At 44.8% G+C, this 22,677-nt stretch overlaps 1 protein-coding gene across 1 annotated transcript; it reads right to left on the bottom strand.

Moving 5' to 3' along the window:
- Positions 1 to 2,790: 2,790 nt before the first annotated feature.
- LOC116938927 (NXPE family member 4-like) lies at positions 2,791 to 22,198 on the bottom strand. The gene is made up of 8 exons (XM_032946659.2): positions 20,868 to 22,198; positions 18,174 to 18,264; positions 15,227 to 15,389; positions 14,352 to 14,732; positions 9,471 to 9,850; positions 8,715 to 8,770; positions 7,244 to 7,483; positions 2,791 to 3,749 (listed from the first exon to the last, which is right to left on the bottom strand). Exons 3-8 carry the CDS (start codon positions 15,374 to 15,376, stop codon positions 3,184 to 3,186), a joined length of 1,773 nt encoding a protein of 590 aa, XP_032802550.1. The 5' UTR covers positions 15,377 to 15,389; positions 18,174 to 18,264; positions 20,868 to 22,198; the 3' UTR covers positions 2,791 to 3,183.
- Between the last annotated feature and the right edge of the window lie 479 nt (positions 22,199 to 22,677).

The following is a 22,677-nucleotide window of genomic DNA, read 5'->3' as shown; positions in this document are numbered from 1 at the left end:
TTCGGCAAGAATGTGCTGTAACGGGGGGAGTAGAAAACAGGGGAAATAGAAAAGCTTAAATGCAGGTTAAGGGGGGGAGGGGGGTGGAGGAGCCATGTAGGGGACCTTGGTGGGGTGCGGAGCTGAGTTAATCCGTCTTTTTGTTGTGTAGAGGGTGATGCGTCACTGTGTGTGTGCAATAGAAACGGAAAATAGAAAAATGAAAAATCGGCAAGAATGTGCTGTAAGGGGGGAGTAGCAAAATAGGGTTTAATAGAAAGTTCGGAAGCAATATGATTGGTATACCACTACTTGAAATTTAGCATTGAAATAGCTGTGTTAAAGTGTTGAAGCAGCAGGGTTTTAAAGTCAGAAAATATGTTTAATTTCTTTTACACTGTATGGAGCCAACCATTCTAATCAGAGGTGCAGGACCGCCCAAGCTTGAAACCACATTGGGGCTCCGCAAGCCTCTCCTCAGCATGACTGGCAAGAATATTTTCCTGCACACTGAGGGAGATTTCCACGTAGTTATTACAGTCTGTGTGCCCCCCCCCCCTTTTTAAAGAGGGGAGCCACGATGGCATTTTTCTAATCCTGTGGAACCTGTCTTGTGGTGCTGAATATTGTGATCATGTAATGTAGGACAGTCTGCACACAGATTCCACCCTCCCTCAGCAGTTGATTTCCTTGGTCTCAGACTGCGGATCGTCCCTAGTACTTCAATAGATTTCACTTTGGCCTGCTACTCTGAGGAACAGCAGTCTCAGCAGGGTCGTCCCCACCTTGCCTCATGATATCTGGGATGAGAGAATTCCCCTCCCTCAAGACTTCACAGAAATGCTCTGCAAACCTGCAGACCTGTTCCTGGGGGTCTAAGATCAGATCACTGTTCTTTCCGTGAAGGGTGGTGATAGGTGACGTACTGTAAGTTACTTTTTTATGTAATTAAAAAGTGACTTGTGATCGTGGGCTACCGAGACCGATTCCATCTCCACAGTAACCCGCGACCACCATTCATCCTTGCAGCACCACACAGCTCTCAGAATCTCCGAGCAAAGGCAGCGGTAAGCCTCCTCATTCTGCGATATGTAGACGATAGGAGTGGGCCTGTCGTTTTCGTTCAATTAGCTGGACCACCTCCTTTTTCAGCCAGGGTTTCTGGGGAGGTCTGGACTGCCCACCAAATGCAGCCATTACGGCTGCATGAGTAACAGTCCTGAACCTCACCCATTTCCCCTCAGCATCAGGAAGAGGGGGGGACGATGCCAACCCCAGCTCAAAGTAATATTGAACTTCCTACTTGCAACTATCTTCAGCTAGCTGAGACCAGGCTATTGTGGGTTTGAATATGGTCCTAACTGGACACTACCAGAGTGGAAGGCAGACATCTTACAGATGTCAATCCGACGGTCAATGGACAGATCAGTTCCATAGCAGGTCCTAGTGTCGTGTTAAGGACATGGGCTTGCATCCACTGTTCCATCAGTATATAGTTGATCAGATATTTGTGCATCCAGGCTGCTGTGTGGATGCGCTCATGCTGGAACAGTGTGTTCGTAATTACAAGCCCCGGGCTGCACTGAAGTCTAGTAGCCTCATACTGTTGTTGTTGATCTGATCTGGCCCATGCCTTCCAATCACTTAGGCCTAGGTATTTGTTTCATTACCCACTTGCCCATTAAAGTCACCCAACAGGATGACTCTATCCCGGGGGTGCACTTTAGCTCGTATCTGGGACAGGTCATAAAATGCGTTTAACTAATCGGCCTTGTCTGCATCTGTCGACTGATGTTCATCTTTGGTGGGGGAATAAGCAACCACCACCACCTTTCCCGACTTGTTGATCGGGAAGTGAGCCCACGGTAGTCTGGGGCTTACAGCTTCCCAAACCTCACTTCCACGCTCCCACACCCCTTCATTATTTTGCTCAGAAGCAACAGAAGCCTCTTGTTTGGAATTTTCATGCCTCGAGTGGAGGACTGTCCACCCCTCATGGTGACCGGAGCAGAACCAGTTCCCCGGACCTCTTGTATTCCAGAGGTCCAGGCGATACTTGTCCATATCCTGACAGAGCAATGGCAGCCTCTCCTCCATGGCGAGAGTTTGAACATTCCACGTTGGCAACTGCAATAGTCTCCTGGAACTACGCCAAGACGTGGGTTCAGTCTGTCCCCTGGGGCCTCCAGCACGAGCTTGGAGAGGTTGCCAGCACCTTGCAAACTAACCCAACTACACACCCAACCTCCATCCACACCAAATACAAAGATCCCCGGTATAGCCTTAACAGACTGTAGGGGCAAGTGCTGCTAGCGAGCACCTATGAAGGCAAGAACGGTACACGAGGGGGTGGGTGGCCAGAATCACGTCCGACCGCCTTTGTCTCCTAAGTGGTGTTGCTTACACACCGGTCCAGGTACTAATTTGAGGCTGAGTCGACTAGGGGAGGCCCAGGACCGGTTCAGATAATCGTCACTGGTGTTGGCTGTGAGTGGCAATCGAACCAGGGTCACTGTATTCATAGCAAAGCATGCTAACCACTACACTACCGCTCCCCACCATGGCCCACATGTGATCATGTGGAACCTGAATCGATGTTTCTATTTTATTCATTCTGCTCAGTCGATCTGACAGCCACGTTAGAGTATTGATTCATCGATAGTTAATCACTGCGTTGATGCATTGGCAAGTAGTATATGTTCCTGTGGAACGTACGTTTACGACAGACCGAATGCAAAGGTAAGTACATAGGTAGAAAAAAAAATAGATCACGACATTTCGATCGCCACACAAGCAATCGTCATCAAGCAATTGTCATTGTCATATTTGTATTCATAATATGATTTAATACATGTATAAGGTGTACAGCATCATTATTATTACGAAGAACGCATTCTGAAGGCCGACAAAGACAACGACAAAGGTGACGCATCTCCATTGGAACCATTTATAATGACCTCCTCTAACGCTGTTTCGTAATGTACTCCATCTACGAAGAACACATCCTGAGCCGACAAAGACAACGACAAAGATCCAACATATAGCCTTCACAGTCTGTTAGCGAGCACTTATGAAGGTCGGCATAGCACACCAAGAGGTGGGTGGCCAGCACCATGCCTTTGTCTCGCCAGTGCTGATGTTTACACACCGAGCATGCACAGATTGATACACACAGGGCGAGGGACCGGTCATGGATCCGAAGGCTCAACAGACGTAGGACAAAAACATGTCCACCTCATTCTTGACGACCCAGCCGGTGGGGTGAACCATCCGCATGCCGATCGCCGCCGTCATATCCCATGCATCCACGAAGGCCACGCGGAGGTCCCCGAAGGCCTCCAGTGTCACGTCGTTGAAGCGAAACGTGTTCCAATTGCTGTACAGTTCAATGTTGTTGGCCGTCTCACGAGTGTTGGCCAGCTTCACCACCACTGTGGCCTCGGGGATCCTGGCATGCAGCCTCTGCAGCGCCGCCCTGATGTTCAGAAGCCTCCGACGGAAGATGGCCAGTGGGAAGGGCACAAAGTGCGCGCCAAGGCTGATTGCGACGACCACTCCGCGCCCTCCTTCTCCTCCACCTCCTCCTCCTCCGTCCCCTCCTCCGATAGCGTCAATTCGCTTTGAGACGTACTCGACGTCCTTCGTGAACGTGTACTGCGTGAGCACGGGATAGCCGTGGCAGTAGTAGTGCAGCGTGGTGTTCATGTCAGTGTTCAATGCCATCCTCAGCTGGTTCTTGCCCCGAGTCAGGATGCCTGAACTCTTCGTATCTGTAGCACGGACAGACACAGCACACGTGCGCATGTGAGAGTGACTTGGTGAGCAAAGTCATCATCTTGATAGTTCTGACAAGAAATGGTCACATAGATATAACTGTTCAACCCGAGAATTAATGCTTTGAAAATTCCATCGTCATTGTACTGCTCTACTTTTAGCGTTGTTCTCTGATCTAACACTGGTGCAGAGACAATGGCATACTGAAGGATCTAGCTCTGGTGTAGACCAATCCGTTTCAGGGACAATGCGTATATTATTATCAAGCGAGTTTGTTTGCATTGTCCTTGAAATGTTCATTTTACCACGAGCTAGATGTGTGGTTAATGCAGACTCTACGATGCTTTGATATGATAATCGGTGTATAATTGGTATTTAAACATCTTAACACCTCCTGTATTCTTACTGGAAAGGGTAAATAAAGCCTTTTATTTTTTCAACGGTTTTACTTAACTTGATTCCTCTTGTTGGTCGTGGTCAAATCTTGGAATAAAAATTTAGTCCACTTCCCCGTTGTCCAATCAATTCCACATTTTGCACACGTACTCAGATCCGGTGACAATGCATGTCTGTATCAAAATAACCATCAATAAATTAATTCGCTACTTTAAATCAATTTACATTTTGTATGGACGCCTTATTATTTATATATTTGTGTAGGTAAAAAATGCCGCGGTCCCTAAACTGTGGAATCGCCTCGCACAAAAAGCAGGCACCGTGTGTCTCAGGTGCTATTGATGTACTTCTCGACCGTGAGTTTATCGAAGTTGTTAATAATAAAACCGATGTAAAAAATATAAGGAGTTTATTCTTTATCGTTATTGAGTCTAAAGGTGAGAATGATTTTCGACCACCTGCCCGTTTAACAGCCCTGATCAAGCGGTGGAAATCCCATGTCCCTAGAGCGAGAGGAGTCCATCAATAGGACAGCCACTGTAGGCATCCCTACGAAGTGGTTCCCTGTATGACACGTGCCGTCTAACACCCTTGACTGAATAAGTGGTGGAAATTCCACGTTCCTATAGCAGGATGAGTCAATCCCTAGGACAGCCATTGTCGGCATCCACACGAATTGGTTAGCTGCATGACACCTGCTCGTTTAACAGCCCTGATTAGTCGAATGGTGGAAATTCCACGTTCCCATGACGGGACGAGTCCATCCATAGAACAGCCATTGTCGGCATCCCCACGAATTAGTTAGCTGCATGACACCTGCTCGTTTAACAGCCATGACTAGTCAAGTAGTGGAAATTCCATGTTCCTATGACGGGACGAGTCCATCCATAGGACAACCACTGTAGGCATACCCACGAAGTGGTTAGATATATAACAAGTGTGACTAATTACATTATGGGATTCAATTTCATCGCCAACTACCGGGCAAGACGATATATATGCAGGACAGTGGTAATCCAGGAAAGACAGGACTATGCATGAGTGCTATGCATCACTGCACATATCTCACCAGGACATATAACTACCAGTCCAGTACAGTATTTGTAGACCTGGAAAATGAAGTTGTCAAAAAGTTAAGTTTATTTTTGGATTCAACATGCTTAATGCACTTCCAGACACAACCTTTCCACCCAACGCGCGATCATAATCATAATCACTGGAGGAAGGGCCTTTTATATTGATGCTCACAGGGTCTGGAATGCTATCACCAATAAACTGCAACTTGGATCACAACCTGTGAGATATTAACTCAAAACTGCTCTAGAGGAGTTGTACACCCCTAGCTGCCACTGCTATTCAGAGTGGCCTGAAATCAAATGTATCGTTCCCGATGACCGCTACAAAGTATGATCTTGAGTTTTCTTAGTGTGCTGATCTTTAAAGGTGTATTGAAAAATGTTGATACTGCTACTGATACTCCTTCTGTTATGGAGTGACTCATGCAGCCAGCTATGGCTGCAAATTTTAGTCGTACATGTTATGTATATTGTTGATCACTGTTACATTGTTTTTATCGCTTTATTTTGGTGATTTTGAAAACGTTTTGGTTTAGCCATGTTTGTTTGTTGTAGTACGGAGGTAGCCTGATAACTTTAATCTAAAATGTCTTATGGTTGTTAGTGTTTGACTTGCATCCCACTGGGATTTTTGCACACAGCGTTGATATACGGTGTTTTTTTTCTGGACGACTTTGCTGTTTTTTCCTGGATTTATCTGTTGCGTGCAGTCACGTTAAGATGTTTCTTGTTCATGTTTTTGTTGGTTGTGGTTGCACCCGAGTCAAGAGCCGCATGGCTCACAGATTTATCTATATATAAAAGGGAAATTTGTGAATATGTGTGTCTGTTCAAAATGTTTAGCGTACTTGAAATTTGCCATGTGGGTACTAGATGACCACAGTTGCACACTTCTGGAGAGTTTTTTTATTTATTTTCTATTTGTGCATCTGCAACCATGATCTGTGCAGTGGGATGCGGTTTATGGTGGACCATGAGCTTCGTGGAAGATCAAACCCAGATATGGCGAGTGGAAATAGATAAGGGACTGAGATGCAGCGACACACACAAAGATGGACGGACATACATCAGCATCAGAGTCTGTGTTCAGAGAGCAGAAGGAATCCAATGAGCTATGAAGCTCTTTTTTCACAGATGTCCATTAACTACACATCATGCTTGTGGTAGAACATGTAAACAAACACTACTTTTACACATTGTTACACATTGTCCTTGACACTGATTCACCTAGACCAGAGAGATCGACATCCTTCTTGATCTATGCACCGGTGTTAGATCAGACAACAACGCCAAGAGGGGAACAGTACAAGGACAAATGAAACAAACACTGCTTTAATTTGATGACAATGTATGCATCATGCTAATGTACGTTACTGGCAGAGTCTGACAGGTAAAACTGGTTGACCTGAGCCATTAATTATATGTATATTTGCATTTTCCTTGTTCTCCTCGCCTTTTGGCATTAACAAAGCCGATATATTATTTATCATAGTCAGTCACCCCCCACCGTGTGTTTGTATATTTGTATGGATGTTGTTTATCATACCATGCGTAGCCAACCGTGTTAATCGGAGGTGCCCGGAAGGACACAAATTAAACACAACAAGTTGTTGTAAAGAAGTTAATTTTAAATCTAGATGATGATTTAAAAGTTAATATCTGAATGCAGTGGTTTCCTATTATCGGAAGAGTGTTCCAGATGGCACAGAAGCGCATCTGAAAGCGCCGCGTGATGCGGTGACAACTGTCTTTATTGAGGAGTAACTGCGTCTTTTATGAGGCTGTTTAGTTAGAGAAACGCCACAAGCTGACGACAAATCACTTTCTCTCAATTAGCGTCGACGTGAATATCAGATTGGAAATCGGCCCTGTAGTTATTCATGGTCAGGTTCCTGCTCCAGCCTTCGTCATCGTGATGTGATAATGGCATGGCCGATGGCTGGTTAATGGGACAGCCTCGAATCGGAGGGTGCTAATTAGAGGTGCGATAGTCGGAGGGAGTACTGGGGACACCTTACCGGGAATAAACTTTCTCAGATAGTCCCACCACTGCCTGATGGTTGAGTCACCCAGGAGATAGACGTCCTTGCTCTGGAGGCACGACCTGACCTCCTGGGCCGTGGCGAAGTTCCGGTTGTCGCAGATCGAGGACCTCCATGCGTTGTGGATGTAGTGGCCGTTTGGACGTGGGTTGCCGAGGCCCGGAACGCAGGGCCGAGACGACGATGACATCGATGATGACGTGCCAGTCACGTTACCTGCGCACCGTACACGCTGTTGGTTTTTTGCCGTGGTGATGTTGATGCTTCTGCTGATGATGTTTGTACTGGTGGTGCTGATGATGTTGGTGGTGTTGATGTTGCTGATGGTGTTTATGATGATGACGATGCTTGTTAATGCATTGGCATGGTGGTGGTGTTGATGCTCCTGCTGATGTTCATAGTTGTGGTGCTGATGATGGTGGTGTTCATGCTGATGTTGATGTTTGTTAGTGGTCATCGTGGTGTTGTAGCTCCAGCTGATGATGTTCGTAGTGGTGATGGTGTTGATGCTGATAATGGTGGTTGTTGAAGCTGCTGCTGCTGATGCTGCTGATGTAAATCGTAGTAGTGATGGTGGTTATTGACGATAGTGTTGATGCTTCGGTTTATGATAGTGGTGGTGGTGGTGGTGTTGTCGATGATGGTGGTGCTGGTTGTGATTTTGGTAGCTGACAGAGTAGGGGGCACAGATGGTGCATCTGCCAGTCATCTCAGTAAAACGATGGCACCTGGGTCTGTCCCGTGACCTCCTGTCAGCAAGCCTCGACACTTCACGTGGCCTCAAAGTGCACCTGGCCTGGCACAGATGCCGTGGTGACGTCACCATTCTTAGTGGCGAATAGTGGCTATTGTTGTTATTGGTAGTGGTGAGACAGTGTGATAAGATCTATTAGTGTGATAACCACCAATACAGGTCAAGTTTAATTCCATTTAAACATATGCCAGCGATTGTGGCTACAAAACATCACTGTACATCATCCAGACTGGCACTGATGGACTGGGACCGAAAATTAGCCCAGGCATTTTTAAACACACTGGCCCAAATTCGGGCTATGCATAATATATTTTTTTTGTTTGGTTGTGCAACAAACTGTGTAGTACTCGTAGCCAGATTAGCGATGTACCGTGTGAGCGTGACGTTGCCATTATTACCTTATTGGCCACATTTGGGTCTGAGTCCAAAAACACAAATGGGCCGCCGATGAGGAATAGTCTTTGGGGCTGCCGAATATCTGGCAGCTTAATACCAACTGAGAGTGTAAATAAGCAATGGAGCGTACACATTTGCGGTGCATGAAATATTTTAGAAAGTTTTTTGTATATAATAAAATTTTAGAAAAATTGTTTAACTTCAATCACATTTGCCATTTCCCCAACCAGGCCCGCCAGTCGTCAGAATCGACCGGCCCATGGCCAGTCCGAGCATGCAGACTGGGGATGTCCGTACCACTTCCTGATGCCTCTTGTACTTGATAGACAATATCCATTGGCAAGATCTGTTCACTGAAACGAGAATTGTAACAACTCAGCTCAGATTTTTTTTTGCTCGTTTCGCAAAACAAAACTGGGTCTGAATTCAAAATGTATTGTTATCGCGAAGTCTTGTTCAAAGAGAACTTGTTAAGCGATACAACGCGAGCATGCGTCAACTGCATTTACGTTTAAGGAATCTTTCACTGCTCAATTCAGTTCATATGGATCACGGCAACTGATGGTGATATGCTTTTACATGTATAGGGCACTTGACATATCAGGAACTCAAGGTGCCTTACATCAGATTTTATCTCAACCATTTCAACTCGTGGGAGAGTTCGAGGTAAGGGGACCCCCCACTGGCATCCATAGCTGCAAAGGGTAAAGCCTATTATTTTTTCATCATGTTGGTTTTGTGTTTAGTTTGTTGTCCTTCCCCGCACCTCCAATTATCACAGTTAGCTACGCACGATAGCGAAAGATGTTCAACATAAATACATAGAGACCCACAGAATCAAATAGATCGATAGACTCACACAGAGACCCATAGACTTACATAGAGACTCACAGACCCAGATTGCAAACTGTGGATTGAAAAGCATTTTTTTAGAAATGCGTTTTGTGTTTAGTTTGTTGTCCTTCCCCCACACACCCGATTAACACGGCAGAGACTCAACAGCAGTGTGGTAGAAGAACTGCCAGAGTAGAATGGAGTTCCAAAGGGATTTACCCTATAAAGAGTTCCTTTCTCTCGTCGGCAAATATCCTGGGCTTCTTGTCGTAGGACGAATGGTACTGCATGGCGTCGCATGACATATTGTCCGGCCTTTCACAGGCCCACCTCTCGCCCAGGAGATCATCATCGTAGCTGCACACATCCTTGGTGGCGATGGTGGTGGCATCCAGAACGAAGTGGCAAGTAGTTGTCCTCTTCACCTTCCCGGAAACGAAGTTGCCTCGGAAGCTCACTTTGTCCATCACAAAATCTCTGGCCCTCTCCAGGACGCCCACGGCCTCACTGTGGTGCACTACCTTGACCTCCAGCCGGCTCTCGCCCGCCCACCAGAACATGAACTCCACACTGTATGTGCCATTATCATGGTCCGTCACCTGCCACACCCCACCATGTGCGCACAGCAACGACAATGAGCAGTGGTGCAGCAGTTAGCATGCACTGCGAACCCGGTAGAGACCCGAGTTTGATTCCCGCTCAGGGGAGCGGTGGCGTAGTGATTAGCCACCACTCCCCCTGCCTACATCCACACGTTGATTCTCAAATCGCTCTCGGACGTGCCTGTGCTGATTGTCCACCTGCCAAATCTTTCATTCAGCGAGTGCTGTTTCCCAGACCAGTTTAAAATGGCGCAGGTAACGCCACTCCTGAAAAAGTTGGCTTGAGCCATTGACCCAAACTCAAACCAGAGCACTCTTTCAAAGGTCATAGAGCGCCTTTGTCTGAAAAGGTTACTTCCCCACGTCACTGCGATGGGCAGATTAAACCCGTTGCAGTTGGCAAACCGGAAATTCTACAGCACTGAGACGGCTCTACTAAATATAATTGATGACCTCTACAAGATCATGGATGACTGGTGCATTGGTTGGCCCCGATCTCTCAGCCACCTTCGACACCATCGACCGTGAGATACTCATTGGGCGGCTAAGGTCATGATTCGATGTATCAGGTATGGCACTGGGGTGGATTCAGTCATACCTACATGGTCGATCACAATTCATCAAGCTAGGCAACGAACAGTCTATGCCTATGTCGTGCCTAGTCGGTGTACCGCAGGGGCTCGTCCTTGGGCCCTTCCTATTTTCCACATACGTCTCGACAATCGGCAATGTCATCTCATCGCATGACATCAAGTTCCATCAATATGCTGATACAAAATTGTATACTGCAGTGAAGTCAGCATTTGATTGGAGATCCTTGGTAACCTCAAAGATTGTACACGAGCGCTACAGGACAGGTTTGCATAAAATGAAATGATGCATAATCCATACTAATTGAGGGCTCTGCTCGTTTTCACTCAGGTAAAACAAATTGTGGTTAGATTGAGGTGTGACAGCCAACATGGTGGTGTGTAGCATAGTATCGATAAGGATCGATCATAGCATCTCACTACGCTACGGGACGTATATAAAAAAAACATTGCCAAGCTGCAGTTATTACAACATTATTGGCACATGTTGTGGCGGGTATTGCAGATCCGACCATCTCCGTACTGTGCTCGCGAAGCTGCATTGGCTTCTGTTTGAAGAACAAATCAATTTTTCTTAGTTTTTTCGGTAAAGTCACGTTGAAGAGAAACAACAAAATAATAAAATATATATAAAACAATAAAAAATTCTCACGACGTTTCGACCATAACTCAAACGGTCATCTTCAGGTGTGTTGGTTTGCATAAATTTATTTTTAAACGGCGCATTTATTTATTTATAAAAAACGTTAGCGTCACGCGCAGCGATTTGGCAGTTTACCCAGGACTAGTCATCTATATTTTTATGCAGACGTTGCTCTCAGGGGCCTGGGTCACATCGCTGCAGACGTAGCAAGATCTGAAATCGCTGCAACCCTCAAAAACGCTAAAATGCCAGCTAGCAACCTCAGCAAAGATGAGCGTTTTGAATTATATAAATTAAAAAAGAGGAATGATATTGTAGTCCTCTCAGCTGACAAAGGCAATGCTACTGTCATCATGGATAAAATAGAATACAACAACAAAATTAAAGAATTACTCGACGATGGTAGTTATACAAAAATAAAAAGAGATCCCACCAACAGCCTCGTCACACAAACCAACAAAATAATTTCTGATTCAACCGCATTAATTGATCAATCTAAACAGTTTTCGTTGAAACCTTCTGCTGCCAGGCCACCAAGATTATACGGCTTACCAAAAATACATAAAGTTGATACACCTCTTCGTCCCATAGTCTCTACTATCAGCTCCCCCACCTACAAACTAGCTCGTTTTTTGTCTGAAATCCTGCGTCCTTTCACTGGAAAGACCACCTCTGCGGTACAAAATTCTACTCACTTGGTATCGACAATCAAGGGTATTTCCCTGTCCCCAGACGACCTGCTTGTCAGTTTTGATGTAGTTTCCTTATTCACCAAGGTTCCTGTACCTGACACCATTGCAATCATTGAAGACTTGGTTCATCAAGGACTAAACACTGAGGTACCCCCCCTGGTGAGACACTGTTTAACCAATACATACTTCATTTGGAATGGAACTTTCTACAAACAAACTGAGGGCACCCCAATGGGTTCCCTCCTTTCTCCAGTTATAGCTAACATTTTCATGGATAAATTTGAGACTGACGCCATCCAGACTGCCACTCTGCGCCCAACCTTATGGAAGAGGTACGTGGATGACACTTTTGTCATCTGGCCACATGGCCGGCCTGCTCTAGACCAATTCTTTAACCACATCAATTCCATACACCCAGCCATCAGATTTACCATGGAAGTCGAAATAGATGGCAAGATACCTTTTTTGGATGTCCTAATTAAAAAGAGACCTGATGGTTCAATAAGCCACTCTGTCTACAGGAAAGCTACCCTTACGGATGCTTATCTGAAACCGGATTCCCACCACCATCCATCACAGAAGAATTATCTCATCAAGACTCTGTATCATAGAGCCCAATGCATATCCGACCAGGAACACATAAGCAGTGAACTCAAGCACGTACACCAAGCTCTTAGGGCTAATGGTTACTCCGACTATACAATCCGCAAAGCTATCACTCAAACCATGAAGAAGAACCCTCTTGAGGAGCCTTTCAAAACCATCACTTTACCCTACATTGCTGGGATCACAAAAAAGATCTCCAAAATCTTGAATAAACACAAGATCCAGGTCCATTTCAACACGTTACATAAAATCCGTGATCTGGTTCCGTCTGTAAAAGATGTGATTCCGGACTAACAATACCCTGGTGTCTACAAACTAACTTGCCTCTGTGGTAGTAGTTACATTGGAGAAACCAAACGCCATGTCTCGGACCGCATTCGTGAACACAAAGCAGACCTTAAACACGGTAGGACCAACACCTCGGCCGTAGCAGATCATTGTTCTAATTCAGTAGGCTCACATGCCATTGACTTTTCCAAGACAGAGGTTCTTTGTAAGCCATCTGGCTTCCATGAGAGATTCGTTCATGAGGCTATCCACATATACAAGCACAGAGACAATTTCAACCGAGAAGATGGATTCTATCTTAGCAATCATTGGAAAGATTTGATAAACCATTTCAGTTCTTAATTGATTGTTCACGCTTACAGTGGCTTTCAGACAGCATACATTATAAAAAAATTTCGTTTCCCCCCTCCTCTTTTCAAAATATAGATGGACTAGTCCTGGGTAAACTGCCAAATCGCTGCACGTGACGCTAACGTTTTTTTTTATAAATAAATAAATGCGCCGTTTAAAAATAAATTTATGCAAACCAACACACCTGAAGATGACCGTTTGAGTTATGGTCGAAACGTCGTGAGAATTTTTTTATTGTTTTATATATATTTTATTATTTTGTTGTTTCTCTTCAATGTGACTTTACCGAAAAAACTAAGAATATGAATTACTGCAGTCACGAAAGCTTTAAATCAAAACAAATACATTATCAAGTCACACTCATTACACACAAATTGCTTGTTAAAAATTAACCACAATAGCTTGCAAATCTCGTCAAGGGGCATAATCCATCATTACCAACAAAGATGGTCACTGCATCGCACGCTTTCAGATGGACTTCGGCGGCCATCTCGAACATTCTTCCTTCTGATATTAGGAAGCCACTGGATCTATGCATTTTTTAATAATGGAGATTGAAAACCAATTTCTGTTAACCTGCTTTTTGTGTTTAGATTTTGTCCTTGCCCTGCACCTCCGATTAGCACGGTTGACTACGTACAGTGTGAAAGAGCTTCATAATACATACACCCACACCCTTGTGTACCATGCTGGCCTTCATAGGTGCTACTCGCTAACAGCACGTGCCCAAAAAGTTATCTAAGGGTATATGGGGATTTTGTTCCCCATTTCTTAACATGGGCTCATAAACTTTCCATGGGAACCGGTTCCCTATCTGTTAATATTGTCCCATAGGCTTTCTATAGGAACTGGTTCCCTTTCTCTTAACATTGCCTCATAGACTTTCTATGAGAACCCGTTCCCAATCTCTTAACATGTCCCATAGGCTTCTATGGGAACTGGTTCCCTATATCTATGAGGGGGATTAAAAAAACAGTGCTATAGCAGGTCACTATAACATGGTTACATTGGAGATGCGTTCCTAACAGTGCTATGTTTTACCTATGAGCGTTATTAGGAAACAGCGCTATGGGAAGTCAACTACAACATGTTTAAATAGAGATGCATTCCCAACAGCTTTATATATTGTAACCTTTGAGTGTTATTAGGAAACAAGAGTATAGGAGGCCACTCTGACATGTTTGCAATGGAGATGCGTTCCCGACAGTGCTATATTTTTGCTTTACCAATACGTGTTATAAGAAAATAGCGCTAGATGTGGCGGAACTATAAGAGTTACGCCTGCACACGGTAGTAGAGGCCACGATAAGAAGAGCAGATCAGATAACCTGTCCTGTGGCCGCGTTGCCGAGGGCCATGTTGTAGACGCGAGCCAGGAGGAAGTCGCAGCCGTAGCCCTTCGGACGGCCAGTGCCGTCCATCATCTCCACGCGGAGCATCACCGAGTCCCCCACGGCGACGCTGCGCCTTTCATTCACGACCCTCGCCACCGTCCTCTCAGCCGAAGAGAAGTGGAGCGGCTCGATATTCAGGGGCAGGGGCCACTGCAGGGGGGTACAGCCCAGACGGCCCTCGAGGGCGAAGGCGGGCGATGGCGGGTGTGCCGGAGACGGGGGAGGGACGTGGCTGGCACCTTCGTAGTGCTGTTGGCGTGGTTGCTGCTGGTGGTGGTAGAGTGGTGCCAGTCGGGAGTTACCCTGCCTGGGAACCTAAAGACACCGTTCAGAATCAGAATCATAATGTGTTTAGACTGAAGAAGAAGAATCTGATGAGCTACAAAGCTCATTATTACAGATATCCAGTAGGTGCTGGGGAGTCAGCAAGTTACATCTCTATGTGTATCTATGTATGTCTATGTATCTGTATGTGTTTCTGTAGGCTTAAATGTATCTTTATGTGTCTCCATGGGTCTATATGCACCTCTATGGGTCTCTATGGGTCTTTATGTATCTCTGTAAATCTCTATGCATCTCTATGTGCGAGGAAAGGACAACAAACTAATCACAAAAGCAGTTCTAAAGAAATTAGTTTTTAATCTAGATGGTGGATTAAAAGTGCATAGCTCCGGTGGCTTCCTAATATCGAAAGGAGTGTTCCAGGTGGCAGAAGTGCATTTCAAAGTGTGCGATGCATTTACCATCAAATAAATTACTTTCAATATGTGTATTACTGTCATGTAATGATAATGAAAGTGTATACATACCCAATAGACAATGCTCAGATACACCAGCACACCGAATAATGCCGAACATACAGTCAACTTGTAGAGTGATCTCGATGTCTTATCGAAGCATTGCCTGGAATTGGTACCGACATGTCCTCCGGGCGCGGTCTCCCACACAATAACAACCATCCTGAGAGTCTCCCTGAAGAAGCAATCAGTGTTAATTGGTTACCACTTTAGCAACATTGTTAGAGATACAATTGGTTAATCACATGACCAACCACTATTTATTAGAATCAGAATGTTTATCGATACTGCAGGAGGGCTTTGAAGCTATTTTTCATCTGACAACTGCCCAGAATATGCGTGCATATATTTTTTTATTCCCATTATTAATTAGGATAAATGTTATACTTTTAGATGAAGATCCATAAACTCGCATGAAGAATTCCAGAGACGCACATAGAAACCAATAGATTGACACAGATACCTATAAACTCACGCAAACACTCATAGACTCACACAGTGACCCATATAATCATATAGGGACCTATTGACTCACACGTACACCCATAGACTCACACAAACACCCATGAACTCACATCAAGACCAATAGACTCACACAGTGACTCAGACTCACATAAATATCCATTGACTCACACAGACATCCACAGTCTCACAGAGGCACACAGACTCACACAGACACCCATAGACTCAAAGTCCCATAGACTTACACAAAGACCCAAATACTCACACAGACCCATAGACTGACACAGACATCCATAGTCTCACATACAGACTCACAGACACCCATAGAATTACACAGAGATGCATAGATTTACATAGACACCCATACACTCACACAAAGGCCAATAGACGCATACAGAGACCTACAGACGCACACAGAGACCAAAAAACTCGTATAGAGACCCATAGACTGAAACAGACGCCCACGTACTCACACGGACACTCATAGACTAACACAGAGATCCGTAGATTCACGCAGAGACCCATAGACTCAAACTATATACTCACAGATACATCCATAGATTCACAAATAGATCCATAAATACATACAGAGACCCATCGACTCACACAGACACGAATAGACTCAGTGAGATCCATAGACTCACACAGATTACGATTAACTCACACAAAAGACCCATAGACTCACAGATACTCATAGACTCACATAGAGAAATATAGACTCAGACAACTATGGACTCCCATAGAGACCCATAGATTCTCACACACACCCATATACCCACATACAGATCTATTGCCTCACACACGGATCCATAAACTCACCCAGAGACCCATAGACTCACACAGACTTAGAGGCCCACATAAAAACCTATGAACTCACGCAGAAAACATAGACATACACAAATCCCCAAAGACGCACATATAGACATCTAGATACTCACACAGATCAATAGACTCGCATACAGACCCACAGATTAAAAGACCCATAAACCCACCCAGACACCAATAAACTCACAGAGACCCATAAACTCACATTGAAACCCATAGACTAAAGAGAAAACCATAGTATCATATAGAGACCCATATACTCTTAGAGACACACTTAGACTCATCCAAATACCAATAGGCTCACACAGATAACGATAAACTCACACAAATACCCATAGACTCACACAGAGACCCATAGATGCACACAGAGACATATAGACTAACACAGATGCCCATATACTCACATAGAGGTCTATAGACTCAGACATATAACCAGAGACTCACATAGAGACCTATAGCCTCACACGGACACCCAGAGGCACACAAAGAGATCCATAAATTTACAAACAGACAGGTGACCTCACGCAGACACCTATACACTGAAATAGAGACCTATAGACTCACAAACACAACCATAGACTCCCACAGAGACCTATAGCCTCACACAGATACCCATATACTCACATATAGATGTTTTATATGCCGGGTATTGAAATTTTAATGAAAATAATACAAATTAAATGAAATTTGGGAATATACGTAATTTGCCGAAATTATGTTATTTAATGTAATTATGTGCATAGATTATGCTAATTAAGATGTAATAATATTAACTTATGTGAATGTGTACGAATATGCTAATGTACGCAGTTATGATACTTAGGCTTAACCTCGTTGTCGAGGGTAGTATTATCAATCGGGATAAGACAATTATTGTATGAAGTTATGCAGGTGTGATGTAAGTATGCTAGATTAAGCTCGGCTTCGCTGTCTAGGGTTGTATTATCAATCGGTATAATACAATTGTTCTTGCTTTAACATTTACTGATTATGTCTTAGTGTGTTTATATCAGGTCTCCAAATTCAAATCTCACCGCAGGATACAGTTCTTATAATTAAGATTATTATGCATGAACTTAGGAAAGAAACACTCAAACACTTCTGTGTTAAGCAATTTTAATTTCTAAACAAAACCTTAACACTCTAATATGCAAACTCTTATGCTTGGAATTGTCACAGTACTCCAGGAGATGTTCCCCCTCATTGATCCATACATTTAACCCTCAATGGTCACGTTTGCTAACTGGGTAACAATACAATCGATTATTCCTCAGAGTACGCGAGCATACACAGCGAGAGGAAAAGTCATTAAAAAGTCATGCAACGATATTCATACGAAGGGCAATAAAGAAACATGTCCCGAAGGCAAGAGTAGTTATCAATGAATTCATTGGTAAGATTATGCAATAAAAAAAAAACTAACAACGAAAATATTTCTAAATGACTGTATCCACGTAGCTCAATGGGGAGCATGTTCTTCACGATCAGTTGATATGTAATGCACCAACTTGTAATTGTAACCCTTCTTGAAACACAAAGATAACTTCTTGGAACAATCTTATTTGTCCCGATATGCGTGTTGTGTGTCTTATTTGCCACTTGTTCAATAATTTGTGTAAAGCAGACGCCGGGCGAAGCGTCGTGAGGGTGTGAGTGTGGGCGAGGGTCATACAAACGGCTTCGTTCTCTCTTGCTCGGGGGCGGCCACAGTTTCGGTCCACAGCTGGTTTTTATCAGAGATTTGTTCACGAGGCAATTCAGACCTACAAGCGCAGACACAATTTCAACCGAGAAGATGGTTTCAAATTAAGCAACCATTGGAAAGATGTTCTAAATCGAACTAAACATTAAACTAATTTTCATTGGTACAGTATATTTTTTCAAGTAGTGGTACCCAAAACTTTCGCAGCACAGGCTGGTGCACTGCCGGTGCCGATCACTGTGCTACACCTTTCATCATGCTAAATCCGCCAATCAAATGCTAATTGTTACGCTAATTCCTTTGTCAAGGCACCTTAATCCCTCTCACACAGCTTAAAGGTGCACTGCCGCGTGCTACACCTTTCATCATGCTACGTCCGCCAATCAAATGCGATTTTTTATGCTAATTCCTTTGTCGAGGCACCTTAATCCCTCTCACACAGCTTAAAGGTCGAAGTCTGAGCTTGGCTCTGTTTCACTCCAGCGCAGTCTTCGAGACAGGCTGGTCCCTTCACCTGATGAAGGCCGCTTGTGTTGTGGCCGAAACGTCGTGATTTTTGTTTTATTTTTTACATACGTGACTTTACCGAATAGAACCAAAGAGTATGGATCCTTGCAGTCACGAAAGCTTCAAATCTAGAAGATTTGTAATGTCATTAGATGTTGCCTCCGGTATTTCAAGGGTTTTATTACTTTTTGCTGCCTGTCTGCATCCAGGGATCCGTGCTTTTTATTCTCGAGGTCAGAGATATAGCTTAGTTTGGACTTAAGTTTTCGTGATTGCAGGAACCCATGTACTTTGGTTCTCTTGGTAAAGTCACGTAGATTGAAAGATACAATAAGAAATAATATAAGGAATATTGCAGTCTTTAATGTCGACTTAATCTCATACCCAAGGTTCAACTTTTTCCATACAAAAAAAAACCATCAGTTTTAATGTCCGTTTGCCCTGTGCTCTGTGTCTGTGCCTGTGATTCTGGATATTTGTTTGTGAACTGTCCTTTGGCAATCTGGAGATTTTGCAGATAGTCTTAACCTCCCTTTGCCCCGCAGTTTATTATTTAATGGCCTTTAACGACCTCCAGCTGCTTGGTGCTTGTGAGAGGTAGCGTGTTTGAGGGTGTTTTATTTATTTATTGCATCGATTATTATTATTAAAAAAATGGCAGAATTATTTTTTATGTAAATTTTTGGAAAAAGACCTATATAGACAACATAGACCTATATACTCACACAGAGACCCAGAGGCTCACAAAGAGACCCCTAGACTTACAAACAGACACAAACTCACATATACACCCATATACTGAAATAGAGACTGATAGACTCACATAGAAACCCGTAGACACACATAGAGACCCAGCGACTCAAACGAAACCCATAGACTCACATAGAGACCCATAGACTCACACCAAGACCGATAGACTCACACAGAGACCCAGAGGCTCACAAAGAGACCCATAGATGTACAAAGAGACACATGAACTCGCACATACACGCATACACTGAAATAGAGACATAGACTCGCATAGAAACCCATAGACACACATAGAGACCCAGCGACTCACACGAGACCCATAGACTCACATAGAGACCAATAGACTTACAACAAGACCCATAGACTCACACATAGACCCATATACTCACCCAGAGACCTATGTACTCACATAGAGACCCATAGACTCACATAGAGACCCATACACACAGAAACCTATAGATTCATACAGAGACCCATAAACTCACAGACATCCATCGACTTACACAGAGAGCCATGTACTCACATCTAGACCTATAGACTCACACACACAACCTTAGACTCACGCAGAGACTCAGACACTCGCTCATGCAGACACCCTTACACTCACACAGAGGCCCATAGACTGACAGTCATCCATAAACTCACAAGAGAGCAATATACTCACATTGAAACCCATAGACTCACATAGAGATCTACAGACTCAAACAGACACCCATAGATTTACACAGCGACCCATAGACACTCATATATTTACACAGAGACCAACAGACGTACACAGAGACCTATAGACTCACACCGAGACCTATATACAGTACTCACAGAGAGACCCAGAGGCTCACAAAGAGACCCATAGACTCACAGACACAGACACCCATATACTGAAATAGAGACCTATAGACTCACATACAAACCCATAGTCACACATACACAGACACCTATATACTGAAATAGAGACCTATAGACTCGCATACAAACCCATAGACACATATAAACATATATATTCGTACAGAGACCTATAAACTCACACAGAGACCCATGTTCTCACATAGAGACTTCCAGAGACTCACACAGAGACTCGGTTCGTAAATGCTCATACGGTCAGTGTTATGAAATGTGTTGTTACGATTCAAGAAAAAAGGTAAGAATCTTGATTTGAAGCTTTCGTGACTGCAGGAATCCATACTCTTTGGTTCTTTCGGTAAAGCCACGTAGGTAGAAAAAATAAAATAAGTCACGACGTTTCGGCAGCAACACAAGCGGCCGTCTTCAGGGAAGCATTGTTAAACTCATAAATAAGACTAAATATTGTACATCTGCATGCATTACTGTAATACATACTGTATAGTAAATAAAACATAAAATAAAGTGTCATGAATAGAAAAAAAAATCTGTTTAATTTTCACTTACCTTGAGTCCTGATGCTGGCTTCCTTATCAGAAGCGGTGGAATGAGTCCCTACAATGGCGCACAACAACAACCTTCATTCGCCACTAAGTGTCGGTGACGTCACAACGACGATTGTGCCAGGCCATGTGCATCTTCAGGCCACGTGAAGTGTCGAACGCCCGCTGGCAGGAGGTTAAGGGGCAGACCCTGCAGGTGCCACGGGTCGACTGACTGAGATGACTAAGATGACTGGCTGATGCACCACCTGTGCCCCCTACTGTGCCAATCTGCTGCGCTTTAGCCACCCGGCGCTCCGCTCGTTGTTGTGAGCGTCGCTCCTCCGCCCTCCGTTGTTGTTGGAGGGCGACTTCCTCCAACTGCCCAGTAGCGACCTTCACAAGCCTCCTCCACAGAGGCCGATCTTGACACCGCTGGTACCAGTCATCGGCAAGTCCACTCAGCTCCACGTTCTCCTGTACCACATCACTCCATCTCTTCTCAAGCCCGTGCCGCGCCCGTTTAGCCCGCTCGATCCGGCCGAACAAAAGCTGTTTAGGCATGCGGTGGCTCGGCATGCCGGCTACATGACCCACACACTCACAGACACACTCACACACTCACAGACACACTCACAGACACACTCACACTCTCCCAGACACGCACACACAGACACACAAAGACACACTCACAGACACACTCCCAGACACGCACACACGCAGACACGCAAAGACACACTCACAGACACTCCCAGACACGCAGACACACAGACACGTAAAGACACACTCACAGACACACTCCCAGACACGCACACACAGACACGCAAAGACACACTCACAGACACTCCCAGACACGCACACACACAGACACGCAAAGACACACTCACAGACACACTCCCAGACACGCACACACACAGACACGCAAAGACACACTCACAGACACTCCCAGACACGCACACACACAGACACGCAAAGACACACTCACAGACACACTCCCAGACACGCACACACACAGACACGCAAAGACACACTCACAGACACACTCCCAGACACGCACACACACAGACACGCAAAGACACACTCACAGACACTCCAAGACACGCGCACACACAGACACGCAAAGACACACTCACAGACACATTCCCAGACACGCACACACAGACACGCAAAGACACACTCACAGATACACTCCCAGACACGCACACACACAGACACACTCACAGACACACTCGCACACACTGAGCACGCACGCAAGACAACGACACACCCACACACGGGGCAAATACAAAGATCCCCCGTATCCCCTTCACTGCTTATTGGGGCAAGTGCTGTTAGCGAGCAGCGCCTATGAAGACCGGCACGGCATACGAGGGGGTGGGTGGTTAGCACCACGCCCGGCCGCCTTTGTCTCCCGAGTGGCGATATATATACACGCCGAACCAGGTACGCATTTTGAGGCTGAGTTGACCTAGGAGAGGCCCAGGACCGGTTCAGATACTCTTCACTGGTGTTAGCTGTGAGCTGGAATCGAACTTGGGTCGCTAGCTTCTGCTGCACTATCGGTCCACAGACACTCACAGCAGAGTGCTGGGACTCGTTACATATCACGGATGGCTCCGCTGAATAAAATAATTCCATTGAAGTGCGGATGTTCATGAGTGCGAGTGTTCATAAGTGCGGATGTTCATGATTGCAGATGCTCATAAGTGTGAGTGTTGGTAACTCGAGGACTAACGGTGTTAAACATTCGCGATGTGTTTCCAACAGTCAATCCGACTCTACTTTTAACCTAATATATACTACGCCTGTGTCACTTTTCAAAATATGCACGTAAT

The sequence above is a fragment of the Petromyzon marinus genome, chromosome 5 (assembly GCF_048934315.1).
Source record: "Petromyzon marinus isolate PM22_M1 ecotype Great Lakes invasive population chromosome 5, UKy_Petmar_22M1.pri1.0, whole genome shotgun sequence".
NCBI classification, from domain to species: Eukaryota; Metazoa; Chordata; class Hyperoartia; order Petromyzontiformes; family Petromyzontidae; genus Petromyzon; species Petromyzon marinus.
The sequence above is the reverse complement of the archived record's forward strand: the minus strand, read 5'-3'. Positions and strand labels throughout refer to the sequence as shown.

Coding starts and splice junctions, on each gene's coding strand:
- LOC116938927 (XM_032946659.2), bottom strand. CDS start 15,376: ATGGTTGTTATTGTGTGGGAGACCGCGCCCGGAGGACATGTCGGTACC. Junction 8,771..9,470: donor AGAAAGGAACTCTTTATAGG/GTAAATCCCTTT, acceptor TTCTCGTTTCAG/TGAACAGATCTTGCCAATGG. Junction 7,484..8,714: donor ACAAGAGGCATCAGGAAGTG/GTACGGACATCC, acceptor TACGGTGCGCAG/GTAACGTGACTGGCACGTCA.